At 42.2% G+C, this 21,776-nt stretch overlaps 1 protein-coding gene across 2 annotated transcripts in view; it reads left to right on the forward strand.

Moving 5' to 3' along the window:
• The window catches only part of CPNE3 (copine 3), a 437,917-nt gene extending 424,962 nt beyond the window's left edge, over window positions 1-12,955 (forward strand). For both annotated transcript variants that reach the window (XM_069220439.1, XM_069220440.1), the window contains exon 16: window positions 12,477-12,955. In XM_069220439.1, coding sequence (XP_069076540.1) covers window positions 12,477-12,587 — 111 coding nt within the window. In that variant the 3' untranslated portion in view covers window positions 12,588-12,955. The remainder of the gene's footprint in view (window positions 1-12,476) is intronic.
• The last annotated feature ends 8,821 nt before the right edge of the window (window positions 12,956-21,776 follow it).

Consider the following 21,776-nt stretch of genomic DNA (forward strand, 5'->3'; position numbering starts at 1 on the left):
GGGACTTAGTAGTAAATCAAATATGCCAATCATGGATAAGCCAGTTTTACACATACATTTTACATAGGAGCACTTGCACTTCAGCACTGGTTAGCGGTACCCAGAGTATTAAAAAAAAAAAAAAAAAAAAGAGTCCAGCACACATCAAGATCCTGGGAAGCAGAAGCAAAAAGTTAGGGGAGACCACGTCAAGGATGCCAAGTCCAACAATATCTAAATTAGAGGGCACTAATTTTGACCTCCCTAAAAAGAGATCTTGGTCACGATGGATATCAAGGCCCTACATATCAGTATCCAATAACAGGCCCTGAAGGGGGTGGAAGAGTATCCTGAAAAGTAGAGAAAGTGCTCACTGTGACGTCATACTACAATGCCTTAAAATTGTATTGAATAAGAGTTCTTTTGAATTCAATGTGAAACTGTACCAACAAAAGAAAGGAGTCAGCATAGGAGCAGCCTGTGCCCCAAGTGTGGCTAACTAGTGTGTGGGTATTTTTGAGGAGAAAAATATATACATTGAGGTGGCCCCTTTCTATGAAAATATACTACACTGATCCAGATACATAGATTACATCTTTTTTAAATTTGGAACGGAGTGGAAGAAGAGCTGGTAGAATGTTTGCCTTTGGCCTAACCTCTGCAACCAAAATTTGAGGTTCACCCCCAAGTCACGCAGGGAAGGGGTGGAATTTCTTGATCTATGAATCCAACATCAAGACCAGCAACTTCAGGTGTCACTTTATATGAAACCTACTGTAGGAAATACTCTCCTACACTTTTTTAGTTTCCACCCCCGCTGTCAGAAGCAAGGGATCCCTCGATCCAGTTTCTTCGACTATGTAGGAACTTCATGGAGATTTAAAAGTTTATGAAGAATGCTGAGGTCCTTAAAGAGAAACTTTTGAATCTGGGTTACCCCAGACACCTGGTCCAGGACTCCCTGAAATAGAGCAAGATATTATAATGGAGAACGCATGTTTCAGAACAGAGAAAAGGGAGCATGAAGACAAATTGGTGTGCGTAGTACGCCACTCAAATCTTGATCAAAAAGTGAGACAAATATTAAATTCCCAATGGTACATACTCAACTTCGACACAGAAGGGGCCAGGTTACCGAAACCCATCTTTGCGTTTAGAAGGAACTGCAGTTTCAGTGAAAGGCAACTTTCACTAGAAATTTATCACAGGACAGCACCTGATAAGTGAGACCCACAAAGGCGGATCATGCCACGCATGCAAAGGAGCTTTGTTTCCAGTTAAATTAGAGTAGGACAAAGGAAAATTACTTTAGCTGGTATGACTAACTGCACGTCCTCTAATGTGGTTTACCTCATTTTATGCCCCTGCGGCCTGTGGTATGTAGGAGAGACTAGTCATGAATTCAGAATAAGGTACAGTGAGCACAAATCGGCCATCCTTAAATGTAGGAGCTCTGCTCTGTTGGTCCAACATTGGATTCAACGTGGGCACACCGAAAGGGACCTTACTTGGACCATCATTGAGAAGACACAACCCTTGAAAGGCAAGGATGTCAACGAACAACTCAAGAAAAGAGAAGTATATTGCATCAATACATTGGACAGGCACTTAAAGGGCCTGAATGAGGTAATCCCATGGGAGAATGTCATATGTTATTCCAATATCATTTCCTTTGATGTCTCGTGTAGATGCTTGCTCTGACCTCTCTGACATCCCTTGCTTTTATTGTTGATCTAGTGAATCTTTTTACTAGACATTTTCTGCCTTTTTTTTTTCTTTTTCTTTTTTTGAGTATTTGTCCTATTCATTCTTGTTGGTGAACGTTATCCTTATTATTCTCCTTACTTTTGATCCACTTTCTGTGTTTAGCAACTTCCAGTAAGTTTACCGCCAGTAACCTAATTGGGTGGATGACTGGTTTTAGTCTTTTTTTGGATAGTCGGAAGATGAACTCTTTCAGGCCTGTGACCCTGTATGTTTACTGCAACATATGGCTCCCCTCTGTGCCTTTGACTGAGTACATTTAGTAGTTTTTCAAAATATATTTTTCTCTTCGTCATTCTTATCTTTGGGACAGTAGGTATAGATCCTGTTGTTGTTCTAGTCGGCTCAATTTGGCTAATATCCGCTACCTTTCAAGAATCAGTTGATATTTTAAGTGGTGGTTTGACCTTAATTCACTTGTCGCCTTTCAGTCCTGCCAGCTCCTACAGTATTAGGTATATTCTCCCTGTGCCAATATGGCGGTCGCTGTAACAAGCAGAGGTTAGGCGAATGCAGTCCTTCTCTCATTATCCAGCCATCTGGCCTGCCTAGGACTGCGATGCCGTTTAATTTCTTCCTTTCTGTCCTTTACATCAGCATTTGGCATGTTATACCTGTTCCAACAAGGCGGATGCTGATGCTTTCCCAACGTGAGGTATTTTAATTCTTGGTCCATCTCGAGGTCCCCCGGCCCTTTTGCGAGGATGTTAGTTCTTTTTTTTATGTTTTTGACTCCCCAGGTGAGTTTCATAGACCGACTCTCAGTACTTGAAGCAGTGGTGTTGGCGTGCACAATTCAGAGTTATCCATTGAGATGAGACCGCTGGTTCTTGCAGTCTTTTTGCTGACTGGGAATCATCAAGTAAGACTTAGGGCCTTTTTCATGTTTTCACACATATTGGTGTTCTATCTTGTCGACCCCTTGGACCATTTGCAATACTTGCAGAGATAGGGATAGGGTCCTTTTCTGCCGGGTGACGCTGGTAAGGTACGCCTGACATACCAGTTGTGCGCTTCATGGGCATGTTGTGCCGATGTCACCCTCGGCCTGAGATCTTAACATACTTTTTTTTTACCCACATGCCTCTCAGTGGGCCTGCTAAGAAGGGGCATGTAATCCAGTTTTTCCCCTCCACTCCCTCCAGCATTAGATGATATTTAGATATCATGGGCATCGTGGGAGCATGCTGTACAGGAAGTCTTTACTTCTAGGTATTCATTTTGCCCTCCTTACCAGCCTCTATTAGTATTTCTGAACCTAGATCACGTTTGTCTTTCATAGAGGAGGACATGTGGTTTTGAGTGCTCTCCCAATCTATAGCACCGACTAGTAGCTAGCAAAAATCCTTGGTTACGGTATAGGTATCATACATGACCTCTTAGGGCCCTTACCACACTGCCCATCCAGGGGCTTTGAAGCCTTTCCAGTTATTTACACATGGTTCTCTTGGTTTGCCTTTTTATAAGACTTTCTGTATTATGATTGTGCTCAGAAATTTGATTCATGGATGTTTATTTATACTTCAGAGACAGGCACTCATTGTGGCTGGCTGACATAAGGTCACCTGATGGTATTAATCTTAGGAATCGTGGCTTTATAGTCCATACCCCTGTTTTCAGTTCTATTAATAGACTTTCACTGGGCCTCTCTTTTATAGCAGCCTGCTGAATTACCCACTTGAGGTAGAAGACATGCCTTTCTTGTTCCCTGGAAGATTCTCTACATCGTTGAAGCTGGTTGGATAGCCATCTGAAGTATGTATTTCATGCCCACCTCGGGTTCTCTGTTGGACTTCACCTTATATATTCTGCTCGCTCCTTGATTTTGGATCTATTTCCAAGGTTCCTAACCAGACCCAGGGGACTTGGTGGTCCACCTGTGCATTGTTATCTGGGCTTACACTCCCTTAAGTAAGTATTTGAGCTTGATTCCTACACAATCCTTGAGATCTGACACACTCTACCTGAGCTCTATGCAGATCATTTTCCCACTCTTGTATTATCACACGGTACATGCTCTGGTGTTCACACACTTTACAGGTGGTTGGTTTACTTGGCACTTATATAAGCTTTCAGCACGGATTTGGTGTCTCATTGGTCTACTCCATTCTGTCTTGGTGCCTGGTACACCTGTTCTGTTGTATATCGGTTTATGTTCTTGTTTATGCTATTGGAGCCTATAGCATATATTTCCATTTTTTGATCCTTTATCTCTGGTTGGTACTCCCTGCTTTCGGTTTTGTGTTCATTCATAGTGCGCCCTGAAGAAGGTGGTAGACCGCATTTTGGGTTTGTTCACTGAAATGCACATCATCGCCATCTGAATGGGTGCCCAAAGATTGTTATTGTGTAAGAAGAAGTAAAGAAAATTAAAGAAATTTCCTCTGCACGGTACATCAGTAGCTGGAAGTTTGTTTTTGTGTACATTCCAAATAAGGAGACATTCAGGCATTCTGGTACAATACAGAAAACAATTACATCAAAGTACAAAGGATGTTGCTGTGTTTCAGTTTGTACATGTGAACCATTTAATGAATGTGTTCTCTTGAATATGTAAAATATCTTTGGTCTTCAGGCCCATAATTGGTTTAATTGGTATGCATAGTATGTTGCATGACTAGTATGGATGTGGAATGGCTGTGAGATGACTGAGTGCGAGATCTGATTTTAGTATGTGTGGGGTTTGGTTTTGACTGCTTAGTGAGACCTATTTTTGTTACATGTATCTTTGGTTGTGACTCGTCCTGTATTTAAAAATTTGGACTCAAAATATAACTATGTGAAATTCAACATATATATTTAAAAACAAATGAGGGAACAAACAATATATTACACAAATAAATACTTTTTCGAAAAAAGTTATTCAGTTGGATGGGTTATTTAATGTGGTGGCTCCAATGAGATCACTAAAGTATGGATATTTATGAGTCATACCATTGTTATATAAGAGAGTTAGCAGGTCACTTTTTTTTGTTCTTGGTGTCTTTCCCCTGCTTCTAACTCTCTGCAATTCCATTGTCAGGGGCTCTCTTATGTTTCTCAGACCTATGGGAAGAACAGGTTTGTTACATAATCATCTGATTAGTGAATGTCAACACCATCTTGGTCAGCTACAAGCTCATGCTTTAGCACAGGTTCAGAAGGTATGACTATATGCCTTTGGACTGTGCCGAGGATGAGAACAAGTTCATGCTGCAGGTTTGAAGCTGCTTATTTCCAAGGACCTCATTGAAAGCCTAGAGGGATGAAATCCTACTCGAAGACTAGCATCACTTTTGAAGGGGTGAACTAGTTTGAGCCTTCAACAGATGTGTGGGAATTTACAGGATAGATCCCTGAAAGGATTTCCAAGAAACATGAAGGTCGATCTTTTTTAGAAGAAAAGAAGATCCCAACCACTTGATATCTGTTCTTCCCAGCAACTGATGATATTCAGAACATAACATTCTACTTTCCTAGTGATGACATGGGAAGTGTTCTATATCTTGCTCTCAGAATCTAACAAATGCAAGATTCTACTGTTGCTGAGCCAGATACCACAAGATGATGTCCTCCAGCAGTGTAAAACAGGTATTGTGAAAGTTAACAACCTCCTCTTTTCCAGCCAGCAAAGGCATCTTTCAAGGCTAGGTAGCCTTTTCACTTCAAGACTCCGACAGGAGCTTTTCTTAAGGGAGTAGGCAAACACAAAGACACTTTGACAAAAGAGCAGGCCCCCAGACCTAGTCACAAGATTCCTCCATGAACCAAGTGGCCTCCTTTGTACCATCTGAGAGAAGTGGTCACCATCAAGAGGTTGCAGAATTTTATATTCAAGACTCATGCATTGTAAGTGTACTACACTGTATCCTACTTACTTCTGACTAAGGTTTCAGCTCAGAGGAGTGATTTTTTACTCCAGTCTGCAAAAGAGTTCCCCACCTCTACAGAACTTACACTGAGAGCACACTGCATGGAACTTATTGAACAGTGTCTTGTTGCAAAGATCAGATTAATAATTTTTGATAAGTCTATTGGAGCTGACGAAAACCACCTTTTTGCTCAAGTCTTTCCTATCAGTAATGAGATCCAGGGTGCCGATGTCCCACACATGCAATACCATAGCCCTCTATTACACGAGAAAGGAAGGTGCTGCTCACTCCCCACTGCTGTTCTTGTGGCAGTGGCCTAATGGAGTGGGCATTGGAACAGGGCATTTTCCAGCCCTAGTTCAGTAAACTGAAGGCGTGGTGTAGCCCTAGCAGCAAACCGACTGAGCAAGCATGTCTGCTCTATCCTAGGATGTCGTTGACATATTGGGGACTGCCAAAAACTTGAGTTTTGTGGTCCATTTTTAGATGCTTCCTTCTAACTATACTGGTAAGTCTAGCATGGTTTTGCCAATTTTGATATTTAGACCCACTTCAACTTCTGCAGCGGGACCTTCTCCTCCTCTCCTAGAGAAGGAACGTCCTGTTCATGTAATAAGGGAGCAGTTCTATATTCCTCTCTCCATTTGTTCTGCTTTAGCACATGGACCTTTAGGAGATTAACTTTTAAAACCTTAACCTCTCCTCTGAGTGCTAGTGGATGCCGTAAAGTCCTTTGTTGCAAAGGTGTATAAGAGCAAATGGCAGAGTTTCTACCATGGGAGTTTGCAGTGAACACGAACCTTCTTGCTTGCTCAGTGGACCGTGTGATGTCTTTTTTTTACATCACATGGCGGGTGCAGGTTGATTCTTGCAAGACCTACCTTGTGACTGTTAGGTCAAAAGTCCCAGGGAATAGTTCTCATTGACTAATGAGGCAATCAGATACCAATGTGCCTGGTGTATTTGTTCCTTTCAGTATGGCGTCTTGCATCCCCACTTGAACTTGAAAATGGACATGACAAAGTTAATACACAGTCTCTTGAACTCATTGTCTCCTGCAACATAAAATTGATTTTATTGAAGACGATTACGCAGTGGCGAAAAAAATCAGACCGATGCATAATAACCTTGATTTTTTTTTTTTTTAGCCTTTTATAGTGTTTGAATGGAACAGGGTGGTTTTCTGAAATTGCACTTTCTTCATTCCAGTGATTCTGTCTCCTTTCTATCTTTATAAAAGGGATTGCTCTCCGAAACTTCTTCATACACCTATGCTCTCCCCGCTTAGGAAATTTTGCACAGTTTTGAAGTCAAGATTCTATCCAGGCTAGATCAGGGTCTTGCATTTAATACTAACTTTTGTTACCTAAAGATGCCATCTGCCCAAATTACTGTTGCAAGATGGCTACTGTCCTGCATCACCCATTAGTACACTCTGCATGGAGCTGCAACCTTCCTCTGGTGTAAGGACACGCTGAGCCATGGCTAAGGCTGCATCATGGCATTCTGCAGGCAGGTCTTTTATGGGCAGGTCTATCATAGACACACGCTGGGTGACTAGTTGGGCTACACCACGCGTTTAGTTTACACTGGGCTCAACACTTTCTCCTTGAACTATGATAAGTTTGAACAGGAAATTCTGCTCAGCCCCTTTGCCTAGAACCAAGCTACTTAACGCTGCCTTTCTCCTTATCCCTTTCCTGTTGTCAGTTCCTGTGGTATTTACCCACAACCTGATAACAGAAGAGTCAGGACAACGTTACTTGTTTTCTCTTAACCCACAGGTGTTTTCCACTGTTAACCTCCATCCCCAATCCCTCTGACTTTGAGCCTTCACTGTACATGAATTGCCACATTATTAATAAATAGAACTGGTGAAATTTCACAGGCATGAGGGTATGTAGTGTCTGGAACTCTTATCTGAGCATTAGCTGCAATTTAGAAATAATTTGTACATTACATTACATATTCTGCATACAACATATATGTTAAGGTGTATGTAAGATGTCAAGTACCTGCTTGCAAGGCTGTGTGTGATCTCCTACTCTTTGCAACATGTTGATGTTGATGGGCAGCGACACCACATCATCAAACCTCATGCACCAGGTGAACATGTGCCCAGTAGGCCAAACTACAAGCACCTTTTTGACTAGGAATCTGATGCAAATCAGAGTGCTTGATGACCTAGCTAGGGGTATGAAGCTAGGAAAGTGCTCTAAGACTTGCAGTGGGTATGGAAAGCACTGTGTAAATACAGGTACCAATGCAATGCAACTTAGCTTAACATCACATCTAGTCTAGTTTAACGCACCTCATTGAAACTAACCCAGGCTTACCTAATCTAATTTCATCATTTTCTTTTGTACCCTCAAAACACTGGCTAACATACAACATGACAGTTGCAGGTGTTGTATGCATGATGAAGTCAATAATGGTGTACATTGTCGATAAATAAAATACACAGCAATATATAATTTGCTGATATAAGAAATTGTATAATATATTTTGATAACTAATAGTATGGGTGCTTCATGACAGGCAGCATGACAAACTGTAACTATTATGACTACCGCCATATGGTCTAAGGAACTTTAAGCCTCTCCGAAAATAGAAATCTAGGAGTAACTAGGGATTCAGACCTTTCCTTGATATCTCATGCTAACAGCGTCACAAAGCGTGCCTTCTTCACAATGAAAACACTAAATCACATCTTCCCATACTTTGCATACCAACATAAACTGCAAGTCGTTCTCATGCTTGTAAACTCCAAATTTGACTATGCCAACCACCAGTGATCTGGCGCACCCGCCCTCAGCTGCTGCAAGGCTTCTTCACGCAACAGAGTGCGCGACACCAGTCCTGCAATTGCTCCCAGGATTCCCATAGCAAGAAGAGGAATGTTCGTGGCAATGTGCATTGCTCACAGAGCCTCCCAAGGAAAATGAAGTTAAATTCAACTAATATAAACAAAACAGAACACTGTGCTCCAGGTTTGCACCATTTATCATCCTACCACCTTGCAGTAAGACATTTGTAGGAGGCACAGCTTTTTCAGTACAAGCCACCATGCTCTGGAACTCCCTACCAGACAGTATTAGAAGCACCTAGGAGCTTATGCTTCCAGTCAACATTAGAAGCACCTAGGAGCATATACACTTCCAAAGGCAATTGAAAACTTTAATGTTTCCTAGATAACTGCACCACTTGCATTATGGTAATAGAGCCCAGAGAACCGTTGCATCCTCAAGTGCAATCCTTAGCCTACAACTCCCCGAATTGCAAACAACTCAACCAGCAAACTGCTTTCACTATGCAGGTAAGCAAAAAAAGGGTTTACTTATGGTTTGCCGTGCCATTATATTGTTAACTACTTCCATAGATAACCGGTATGAGCCTCAATATTACTAAAATTATAGTACGCAGTGGTCAGCAACAAATTGTAACTTATTCCTATTAAACTCAGATAACACATATCTGCTATGAGGATTGTCCATAACCAACATTGTAAAGCCAAAACCCAAACATCACCATTCAAACAGGCATGGAATAACAGAAGAGATCTAGCACATTAATGGTCAGTTTTGGAGATCTTTAACCTAGTTCATTCCCTGCAAGTGCCAAATATCTGTGCAATCTGACCGGTTCTTTATATCTCAGATAGGGATTCCGCTATGGGATGATAATAAAAATGTCCATCCCAACGGATCTGTCCACTTCTCTCTCCCTGCAATCATGCCTGCTCAGAACCACAACTATACACTAAATCTCAGGCTGGACAGCCCAGTGCAATAACCAGCAAGCAGGCTATATCAGATGTAATACCATGAAGGGACCTGCATGGCTGTTCAAAGGTACCAGCATGCTGAAAACTTTAAAAACCTGTGCATCTGTCCCTTACATTATATCATCCAACACACTGCTATATGCTGCGTCCCACACCAAGATGATTGCAGCTCTGTGGTCCTCATGCACAACGTGGAAACACTTCCCACAAAGGAACTTCCTTCCAGCCACACACCCTACATGGTGTAGTGTGCTCCCCATGCATATAAACTGCTTCAGTGCCCCACATAAGGGTAGTAAATGCTATATAAATGCTTCAATACAATACAGTGCCTCATTGCATTAGTAAGTGCTGTTTAATACCTATACAATAGCATTCCATGTATGCGCCAAAATGTTCTTTAATATAACAGCTATGGAAACCGTTGCTGGTCCTGCCCTAGGCGACAGGTATAACTCCACATGTTGCTAATGGAGCCTACAGACTTAAGAGTAACAAGGTAATCTTAAAAGTAACTTTATACTTTGGTTGCCTAACGCGGCCGAGTCTGGGTTCTGTCTTGTTGAGTTCTGCCTGACCTGTAGGATTACTGGTGCATAGATAGCTTTATAGACATCTGACTAAGGGATATCATATGATTGAGTTTCCCTCCCCATATTCAGTTACGGAAGGCCTTAATGGTTCTGTATCCATAATGAGGCATTTGTGGTCCTTGGTGGAAATAAAGTAAAATCCTGTTGAAAAGAACTTGCTTTACTTATACTAAGGAACATATCTTGAGCTAATTGCACAAGATACACAGATAATCATAACTGAAAGGATGTAACTCAGAGTCTATAGTCCTTTTACAGTAAGAAAAGAGCCGACATCTTTGACCAGCATAAATACTATAACCCCCTTCCTCCCAAATAAAAGCTTTCCTCACAATTTCAGTGATTTCTGTCTCCTTACAACGCCCACCCCCATCCCATCCACGTTTTTACTGCATGGTTTGTTTGAAACGAGACCTTTCTTTGAAAACTGGTACAGCAGTTTGAGCAAGTCTTCAACACAATTAGTGCTGTGCCCCTTTCCTCTGTTATTCATGGCATGTGAAAGGCTCTCTTGGCTAGGCACTAAAGCTTTAAAATCTGTGCTTGGCTTTCTGCTATACCTCTACTAAGGCTTTCATCTAAATGTTGTTTCACATGCTGGGTTATGGCACATGTGGCAATGGAATGGCACTTATTTTTCCGAGTGTTTGATCTGTGCCTTTGCTTAGTAGACAGATATTAGTGTGCGAAGTGATAAGCACTATTTAAAATGGCTCTAATCTCTTGCTGTTAAGGTATTGCTAGTTTTTACCAGTAAAGTAGAAATATAGACAAGGTGCCAACTTGGAGATGTTTTGCATCAGTACTCTTACCTTCTAAATTATCTACAATGCAGACTAATTCTAGTTCTTTCTGCTTCAGGACTGCCACACAAAATTGTTTTGTCCTGGCCCTCAGCACCCACAGGTTAAACAAGCATTGGCAATGCCAGTAGGTCTGGCATTGTATGCCAGCATTTTGGCAATTATTATTTTTTTGTCATGATTTTTTCAAAACTGTTTGAGAAGCTGTCAGACCCTCATCAACCTAATACAAAAACATTGGGGACAAGCAACAATTATTTTTTGGTCTCAAAAAGCGCACATTACCATAGCACTCTTTGGCACTGAAGGAAACTACTTTGTGTGTAGATATGTTCCTCATGAATGAGCAGCATGCCATGACTCATAGTGAAATCAGCCAGTGGCTGAAATGGGCTGACACATTGCTCCTTAATGCATGCTGGAGTGAGTGGAAAAAAGTGAATGACACAACCACAGACTAATGGATGAAGTCTGGTATGCTGTGAAATGGCAGCAGTGCTATAAAATGGCAGCAGTCACATAAATATAGGGCACTCTGAAAGACTTACAACCGCATTAGTAGGAAACAGTAACATATGGAATCTGCCCTGTGCTCACATCAAAAACATTGTGCTATCAAACAAGGCTCTAAACATAAAGGCAACACTAAAGTAATTACAAACTAAAAACAACCACCGTTGGCAAAGCCAGTAGGTCTTACCTATTTGAGAGCTGTTGGCTTTACAAATGTCTTTTATTCATGTTGTACAGCAGCATGGCTGCTGTTCAGCTAAAGGTTAGTGGCATGGCTTAGAATAGAGTAGAGGGGCGTAGAGTAGATTTGTGTGGAGTGGCGTAGGGTTGAGGGGTGTGTAGTGGTGTAGGGTAGAGTGAATTAGAGTGGTATACAGTGGGGTGGCATACAGTAGCATGTGGAGTGGCACAATGTGGCTTAGAGTAGAAAGGCGTGGAGTGCAGTAGAGTGGCTTAGAGTTGAGTGGTGAGGAGTGGCATAAAGTAGAATGCTGTAGAGTGGGTAGAGTAGAGTGGAGTGGCATAGTATGGAATTTTGTAGACTAGTGCAGTTCGGTGTATGGCTAACTAAAGAGACAATAAAGACAGCAAATATGGTGAAAACAACATTAATTAGAAGCTGAATGCCTGTGTTAAAAGTAGGAAAGCACATTGCACGTCTGGGAATATTACTGAAACGCTTCTAATTTAAAAAAAATAATAATATGGTGCATTGCAAAAAATACGAGGAAGAACACATACTTGGTTCATGCTTCAGAGAGGAGCTAAGAAAGGAAGGAAAGCCTGTGGGAGCTAAACACTCAAGAGTACTAGTGGCTAAAATAGACTGACACATTGCGCAGTCTGCCTGGTGTTCTGGGTGGAAGCAAAATGTGAATGACATCAACAGACCAATGAATGCAGAGAGGTGGCTGAAAGGCTCTTAAAGTAAGTATATGATACATATAATTTCAGTAACATGAAAAGGTCTAGGCTTACACCTGACCTAAAATGTGAAACTAAGGTGTGTCCTGAAAACCAGTGTGAATGAGTGAATGTGACTTGCTATACCAGTTAATTTAGTTGGCATTTACCTTTTGCTGAGAAAAGTCATTTATTTAAAATGCCTTTCAGTGCGGTAACGTGCTCACCTGTGTGGCCATCATGTTATATTTCACGATTACTAAATAAATGCATATGTTTTCTTCAGGCTCCAAAAGAAGCCCTGGCTCAGAGCGTCTTGGCTGAGGTGCCTAATCAAGTCGTATCCTACTTCAATATGTACAAGCTCCGCCCTCCCAAGGATGTTGCTGCCAAATAGGGAAACTCTCGATACTACGCACAAGAATGGCCCTATGCAAGTCACGTGATGGACGAGTCCAAGATGTGCCCTGCGGTCTTCGGGAGATCTAACGTTTAATCTCAAGCCGATGTCGCCATATAACTACTTATGACATAATATACTAAAAATAAACACTCACATTCATATGCCTTTCCACAGTGTAGGATCAGGCATAACTACTTTAGAGTCTATTATTTTTGTAAATACTAGTAAAAGGTTGACTTCCCTTCAGCGGTATAGAATAATATTAAATCAAAGTTAAAACTGTTGTAAAGGTAAATATAGCTGACTCAATTGTAGCACTATACATTTTAATAAAGATGAAACATGCTTCTTTTTATTGTAAATGCATAGGAGTTTTTAAATGTCATTCTACAGTGTTTATTAAATGTTTATAAACATACATGCAAGTTTTATTAAAAACTATTTTCGATAATTTGAGCTAGTATAGTTTCTCAAATGTGATGTATTTATTTATTTTATAGAACATATTGATAATGGTTACAAGAAAGAATGGTTTGCTAACATTTTCCAGTAAGTTATATCATCATTTTCATTCCACTCTCAGGCCACTGTATTATTGAGATTTCAGTAGTCCATACTTGCAGTAACCTAAAACGTGCAAGTCGTTCAAGTACAGGGGGCCACGATACCTTTTATTGACTCGACATAAACACATTGTACGTCGTATAGTGCCTTCCAATGATGGTATGCAGCCATGGGAGACTTCAGTTCATCAGATAAAGTGTTCCAGATTTCTTTTTAAAATCTTAACAGGGCAGCTAAAACCACAGAATTCGGTAAACGTCATTCCCAGGGTTCTGTGTAATGTTTAGATTCTGGGACGATTTCACCTCGTTCCAAAACCCACTAGCTTTGGAGGGGACACTGAAATGCTGCTTAAGGCTCCTCATCTTAACATTAACAGCATCCTTAGAGCAGCATTCACTGCCCCTTTTTTAAAAACAAAATCACACACATCAAGTCATTAAAAGGCAAGGGGTGTGACTTGAAAAGAGATTGGAGGAAAAGCTTTAATCATATCCAAAGACTGTCAAGAAACCAGTAATGGCGGGCACCACATGGTTCGCTACTGTAAAGGCAAAAAAGGCTCACTCTGTTTATTGTATTTCTTTGATACCAGCAGCCTGCTAACAAGACCAGTGAAAGTTTCACAAATATTCTGTAAGGTGACAGACAACCTGAAGTAATCCAGAAATTTCAAAAGGCCCTATGAAAATCTGCTCACCTTATTCAGTGACAAGATCGAGAAAATTTGGGCTGGCGTACAATAAAGTAGGATTATAACATCCTTTGGCTTCATAGCACTTCCCAGTAACCAGCCCAAATCTTCTCCTCAGTGCTTACTCTCAAACAGGTCTTCAGAAGCATAAGAAAATTCAAAGACTGAAACCTCCTGGGTGAACCATGTCGACCATGAGAGGACACGTCAACACACTGGCACCGCCACCACCTGATATTTGTATGCTTGAATCAATCCTCGTAATCAAATTGGAAAATGTTGGTATATTAACATAGCAGTAAGTAGAACTAACATTCCCTCAGGCAAAAAAAGAATGTTTATTTACAACCACATTCACCTCATTGCAAACAACCCGAACCTCAGCCAGGTAGGTCAATCTACCTGACATCACAGGAGTAATCAACTCTTCCTTCATGCAGCCTCTTGTCCTTTCCTTTCATCTAACCTATCCTTTCACCAGGGTGTGTTCCTGGATCTGTAAAGATGTAAAGATTGGCAAATCATAGTAACTCTACCAATAAAAAAAGGTGGAAGCAGACCCCATGTATTGACTTGCTAGCAATACATTACTAGAACCACCTTTCCGGCAAAAGATTATGGAGGGCTTGATCATTTGTAAAGGACTAGAACCTAGGAAGACAAACTACATTGGATGTTGTCCACCATTTGCGCTTCCAACCAAGTTGGGGCACCAAATCTGCTTTGTTCAACCTAAGGGTGTGTCTGCTCACTAGATGTACTGTTGGTGGGAATCGTCCCCTTCATTGTTTTTTCTGTCCCTTGCAATAACAATAGACCGCAACGTTTTACTGGAGTGCTTGGATGGTGTGCCCGGAATTGCAGGGGCCAGATTTGTTCATTGGATGTATTAGTATTGTAAATAGTCAACATTTATCAGCAATACAGAAACGAGCAACAGTGAGTGGGATGGTGCATTGGTAAAGAGTTAAAAATCAGTGGTGGCTGCTGCAAATCTCAAGGGGAGGAGCAGGTGGGTGGGAGGGACTGGGAGTAAAAAAAAAAAAAATCTTTAAAAAGACCTTACCTGTTCCCGAAGCAGCCATTGCGCTCCTCTCCTCTTCGTCTGGTGTCCCAGCCATCACTGGGACACCAGCAAGGCTCCCCAGCAATCCTGGCACTGCTTTAATGCTAAACTTAGCATGAACGCAGTGTCAGGATTGGTCTGATCAGCTTGGACTGTCGCTCAGACACGACCCAGGGGTCTGTGCAGTTTTTCCAGCCTTGCTGTTCAACACAGCCAGGATGGAGAAACCTGAGACGGCTGGCCAAACACACATGCGCACTTAAGTGCACTTTCTTCTCATCCCACCACCCATGGCCTAGCCCTGCCCCTCCTTGAACACACTGATGCCGAGCCAGCAGCTGAAAGATAAAATTATAATTAAATATCGTTTTATCTTTAAGCTCCGGGCTTAGCCAGAGGTGCGACGCTCCTTCGCCAGTGCAAAGGAGCTGCCCCTGTTTAAAATGTCAATGAAACTTGCGAGATAATCCAACAGTGGCCCATTTAAACTATAGATAAGTTTAACAGTATTATACGGTTATCACAAGTATGCTCCTGTATAGTGAGAGGCAGTTGGTCATCAATAGTGGAAGTGGAAGTTATTCAGTCGACTCACAAAGGAAATGTACGGATTCATCTATGGTCAGAATGATCCGGGGCTCGAGAACATGGCAGGAAAGTGTTTCTTATTTCAGTCAATGCAGGTTTAGTTTGCGAGAAAGTCAGAATGTACATCACGTGAGTCTGTACAGTGGGGAGTAAGGAGCAAGGGTATAGGCCCCTTAAAAAAAGTGGAAAGCTGGCTCGCTTACCAGTAGGATATCGGTTGAGGCTAAAGGCTCACCAAAAAGAGATTAAAATGTTAGCCAGTGTAAATCCGGACCTTCTCGTAAAATGGTAGCTTTGCATAAATGATCAAAAACGTATCTCTAGGTAGCAAAAAGGACACTTTTACACAGTAAGTGACATCAATGTTGGCAAGGTTAGGAAGGCCTGATAGAAGCAACATTTATGAGTTATGTCTGCAGCAGAAAAGACCAATCACCCGTATTGTCCAGGAAAAAAGCAAAGACCAGTTACTCATTCATTCATGGGTAACCATGTAATGCGTTTCCCACAGTGTTGTTGCTTAGATGAAGCACGCATTATGAGCAGTAGTATAGAAGAATATGCTAATGGGGATGCAAGATGTCTGCCTTTGTGTGGCAGTCAACCAAAAACTTCCCACTTTGCCCGTTTTTGAAAATACTACGAGACTGCAGTGTGGAATAGAGTAAACAGATTCAATCAGAATGTAAGTTAAGCATGGGGCTATACAAAACGGGCTGCTCTATGTTTTCGAAACCTCGAAGACAGATTTTCTAGTGCAGAAAAGGGAGATCAACCATCTGTTTTCTCTTCTGTCTATTTGAAACAGATTTTATTTATTGTGCAATTGCATTCCATATATCTAGCCACTACTGCCAACAAGTGACTCAATGAAATGAAATGTGTTAACTTCACGCTACAGAAGCTTACCACATAGCGGCATCCACAGCTTTAAAAGTTCCTGTTTCACTCTAGACCAAAAGTGCCATGCAGCAACTCTTTCTGCTGCACAAAATAAAGTCCTTCATCCAGGAACAAACATTTTGAATGATTAGCCAGGGACTGCTTATGTCTTAACTCGATGTAGGCAATAGTGTACTGGCCAGCAAACCTAAAATCCGCCTGACCTATGACGAGCTTCTTACATGTGGCAGTAAGACTAGACAAAGGGTTTTGGAAATTCAGCACACTATCTCCACTGCTTAAAGAGCTCCCCGGGCTGCGCCGGCTGCATGCATCACCTTCTTGCTGCCTAATCAACAAAGCTATCAACAACAGGACCCTGCTACAACTAGCCTAATGATCAAGACACTAGTAGCCCTATGAAAGACCTACTGCAGGAACATCTCCAGATAGAAATCCAGAATCAGGACACAAAGGACTGGACACCTGGCCTTCCACTGTCATGGGCCAAGGACATCCAACACGATGTACTAAGCACTAACTTTTCTAGTCTTGAAGAAACAATCCACTTTGCACAATATTTGAGATCTGTCAGGTAGTTCTAGACACTAGAGACAGGGAGAATCTGGTAATAGTCACTTTGTGTGTGTTTTCTCAGCATTCTAAGAAAGAAAATATCATAATGAAGGAACACCTTGGGCTTAAACAATAACGACGATGGAAGTAGAGATCCTTTGCTGAACAGAGTGCTGTAGCAGAGTTTAGCTGCATTCTCAAATGAGAGTGTTATAAAAAGGAATTAGAAGATGAAAATATTACTTAGCAAATACTTTTAAATAAGTGCCAGTTTTTTCGTTTCGTCTTTAAAAAAGCTTATGTGCCCACGTATTTACTTTGTGATCTAAAAATATCTAAATCCAACAATATGTCATTATCAGTAAAACAAATAAACATGCAGGTTTTATTTGTTACCAGCACTTTTTTATAGCACACTAAGACATCCAAACAGCAAGCAAACCATAAACATAACAAGCATTTGCAATGCAATGGGTCCCGAGTTTGCTAGAGTTAGAGCTATTAGCGTTGTACATTTCCTAACTGGACTTTTCTTGCCACATAAATTCAAAATGAAAAGTAAAATAGTTGACATAAGCAAGCCGATTCATAGTGTCACTGCCGCCATGAGCATGAGTGCGAAGGAAAGACACACACGGAAAAAGAAGTTTGCTCACAGTCAAACGTATTGGCAAACGTGCAATTATTCATGTAACAGGGTCGATGGCCACAGCAGAAACAAAACTGCCCCATGGAGGGTCAAACGTAAAAGCATCTACCAATGATGATAAAGGATTTTTTAAGGGCATGCCCACGAATGAGTGAAAGTGATGGGCGTGCGGTGGGCGTGGTTAAAAGCTACAGATACATTACTACACGTCAGAGCGTGTGTGCGCTCGACCTAAAAAAACCAATACAACAGCCATCAAAATGTTGTTTCAGCCAAGAGCGCAGTAGCTTTTATCTAACAAAAGGACTACTTTAGCCCATTCATCAAAACCTAATGGATACTCAAGTGTGAAAATGTAACAATTTGCAAATTTTCATGAACTAAACAGACAACTCATACAAGCAATGGCAACCCTTGAAAAATGCATGAAATCCTACACCTGACCCAAAGCCCTTTCTCTGTAGTAGTACTGTTTTTTGGGGTGGGGCACTGTTGACAAGACCACTAAAGCTTTCTTTGGCCAGATCTAAAAAGGAGAATCAGAGGCCTTGGTTGAAAAAAACACACCGAAAACAACAAGGGTATTTACACAGATAATCTAGTAAAACATTTTGAAGACAATTTTAGAATCAGATGAAGAGATTAGAGGGAATGAAAATAGCTAATACTAAATTCGACAGTAACATGAAATCTAGAGTAGCCAATAATCAATAACAACGTTTTTTTCCTGACAGCCTTTGGTGTGGTCTTCCTCCAAACATTATGCCTTCTCCCCTACTGTTTGCTAAAATTTGTTTTTGTTGACTTTACTTTACTACTGCTACCAAGTGCTAAAATGCTTGTGCTCACTCCTTAAAACATGGTAAAATTGCCTTATACCTAACTGGCACATTTAATGTACTTATATGTTCCTAGTAAATTGGTACTGCATGTACTAGGGGCCTGTATATTAAGAGTCACTAGTGGGCCTGAAGCACTTAGGGCCAGATGTAGGAAAGGATTTGCGACTCGCAAACGGCAAAAAACGCCGTTTGCGAGGCGCAAAAGCCTCTCCGCGATGCAGTAATGCATTTTGCGAGTCGGATCCGACTCGCAAAATGCATTTCCGACTCGCAAATAGGAAGGGGTGTTCCCTTCCTATTTGCGACTCGCAACGCTATGCAAGTTCATTTGCGACAGCGAAAGCGGTTGCAAATGAACTCGCAGTTACCATCCACTTGAAGTGGATGGTAACCCATTCGCAAACAGGAAGGGGTCCCCATGGGACCCCTTCCCCTTTGTGAATGACCACAAAAAAAACAATTTTTCAGAGCAGGCAGTGGTCCTATGGACCACTGCCTGCTCTGAAAAATACCGAAACAAAAGGTTTCGTTTTTTTTTCTAAGTGCAGCTCGTTTTCCTTTAAGGAAAATGGGCTGCAGATAGAAAAAAAAAACTGCTTTATTGAAAAGCAGTCACGGACATGGTGGTCTGCTGTCTCCAGCAGGCTACCATCCCCGAGTGCCCATACTCGCAATGGGGTCACAAACTGCGACCCACCTCATTAATATTAATGAGGTGGGTCTTTGCGACCCCATTGCGAGTTGCAGAAGGTGTCTGAGACACCTTTCTGCATAGCAAATTGCGACTTGCAGTTTGCGAGTCGCACGGACTCGCAAATTGCAAGTCGCAATTTTCAACCGACCTACATCTGGCCCTTATTGTGCTACCCATTATGCAACCCTTTCAAACATGTCTCAGGCCTACCGTTGCAGCCTGTGTGCGGTTTTGAACTGGAAAAATAAGCCTTTTGCTAGATCTAAACCTCCTTTTTTTAATGCTTGTACATTACCCCTAAGTTAGACCATTAGCAGCCCATAGGGCAGGTTGCATTGTATTTAAACTGTAAGACTTTTTTTTTATTTTATAAGTCCCGGTAGTGAAAAACTCCCTAATTCCTTTTTTCCCCACTGTGAGGTCTAACTCTTCCATAGGATAACATTGGGTTAATTTATTGCATTTAATAAGTGCTAACCTTAGATCGGGAAAAGGTATAAATATTGTGTGGTCTCAAACTAATCGTAATTTCAAATCCTTTTTAATGGTAAGGTTGAATTTTAAGTCACAGTTCTGAAATCACTTTTAGAAAGCTGGCATTTTTTTGTCCTAACCATTTGGTGCCTGCAGCCTGTGTCTTGGGTCACTTGACTGTGAATAGTGAGCAGTATTGTGTATTCCTCCCAGATAGTGAGGAAAAGGGGGACCAGGTGTTAGCAGGGTGGATCACCCTGCCAGGATGGAAGGGGCAGAGTTGTTCCCTGCCCCACTTACATTTCAAAAGGCTGCCTCCAGTACACTTACGAAGACCTTGACACCAGTCTATTGTCGCCCTAAACCACTTGAAGACTGGGCAGGAGAAGGAAAGAAATTTCCAGAACTAGATGTAGGGTTAATCTAGAAGTTTCTCCCACTTCAAAGGCTGGCTCCATGTATACTTATTGGACCCTCTGACCAAGTCTTCAATTCACTTTTTGATCTGCAGAGGTTCCTAGAAGGACGGGCTTGTACCTTCAGAGGACTGCCCTGCTGCTTGAGGCTTGCTTTGTGCCTCAGAGGACTGTCCTGCCACTAACAGAGGACTGCTCTGCTACCTGAATGCTGCCTTGTACTCTCAGAGGACTGCCCTCCTGCTTGAGGCCTGCTTAGATGCTTGATACCAGGACTACCAGTATGCCCCAAGGGCTAGTTGGCTGGCCTCTTTTGTGAGCAACATGGACATAACAAGCTTCAGAGACCTTGAACCCTGCACCTGGCCTCTGCCTGGAGTGAGTCCTGCCCTCCCTTCCACCCGAAGTGGTTCCCACCCAGTCCTGGATCCTTGGAAGTGGTGCTAGATTTGGGAAACTGGCCTCTTATTGCAGTACCCTCTGACTTTTGCCTGGTTTCTGAAGGCAACTTGGACTGGAGTGCACTGGGTACCTGCTAACCAGGACCCCAGTGCCAGTTTTCTTCCCCTAAAATGGACAAAATTCTTGTCACAATTGGCAACACCTTTAGATGCCACTATAAATCCCTAGTAAATGGTACTTGTGTACCCAGGGCATGGGGTACTAATGGAAGGCCTCCGAGGGCAGCAGCCAGATTGTGCCACCCTCAAGGACCATGCATCCACGTGCATCCAGCACTGCCATTACAGGCTAAGTGTCCTGGTGCAATCCTAAAATGCAAAACTGACATGGCACACAGCCTGTGTGACCTGTCCACTACATACTGCATGCAATATAGGTAAGCCACCCCTTTGGTAGGCCTTGCAGTCTAAGGCAGGGTGCACTACAATGGATGTGTGGGCATAGATGCATGAGCAATATGCCCCTACTGTGCCCTTGCCAAACATGGGGCATAGTAAGTGAACAGAGCAGCCATTTTTAATGCATGTACTCGACACTGGTCAGTACAAGTTTCACAGCTACATGATGGCCACTCCGAACTCTGGGTTGTTTGGAATCAAACAGTTCAGAACAATAAATCCAAACTGGTACCAGTATTGGATTTATTGCAAAAAGTAACCAGAGGTGCCCCCTGCAAAAGCTAACTAACCCTGACATGGTTGCTGGCCGGTCACAACCAGCCTGCCACCACCAGACAAGATTCTGGTACCCTGGGGTGAGATCCTTTGCTCTCTGGGTTCAGAAGACAAACCCTCCCTTCCAGGAATGTGCACTGTCCTGCCAGCAAGCTTAAAAGGGCTTAGTGCTTTTGAAACTCAACCCCAGCCCTGCTGCTAATTGCAAGCCCCCATTTTTGGAGGGAGCAACGTCAGGAAAATGCACAAGGGACAGGAGGAGTGAAACCCCCCCCCACCCCCAGCTTGCACCTCCCCTAAGGATGTTGCATGCAAGGTGACCTCTCCATTTCATTTTACTCCATGTTGCATGGTAGGAAAATAGCCTATGAGGGATAGGGACCTGACCTCTGTCCACAGGAAGTGGTCACATAGTGGTTGTGGCCACCCTAAGATAGATTATCCATTGGTCTCTACTGGGGACTTCCCTAAACACCCAATAAATGCAGTATTTAGTGGGCACCCCTAGACTTGCAGATCAGGTTCCAAAGACACAAGGCCTGCAACAAAGGAGACTCAAAGCTCAAGAACTGCATTCCTGCTGCACAAAGAAAAAGGTGCCA

The sequence above is a fragment of the Pleurodeles waltl genome, chromosome 2_2 (assembly GCF_031143425.1).
Source record: "Pleurodeles waltl isolate 20211129_DDA chromosome 2_2, aPleWal1.hap1.20221129, whole genome shotgun sequence".
Classification (NCBI taxonomy): domain Eukaryota; kingdom Metazoa; phylum Chordata; class Amphibia; order Caudata; family Salamandridae; genus Pleurodeles; species Pleurodeles waltl.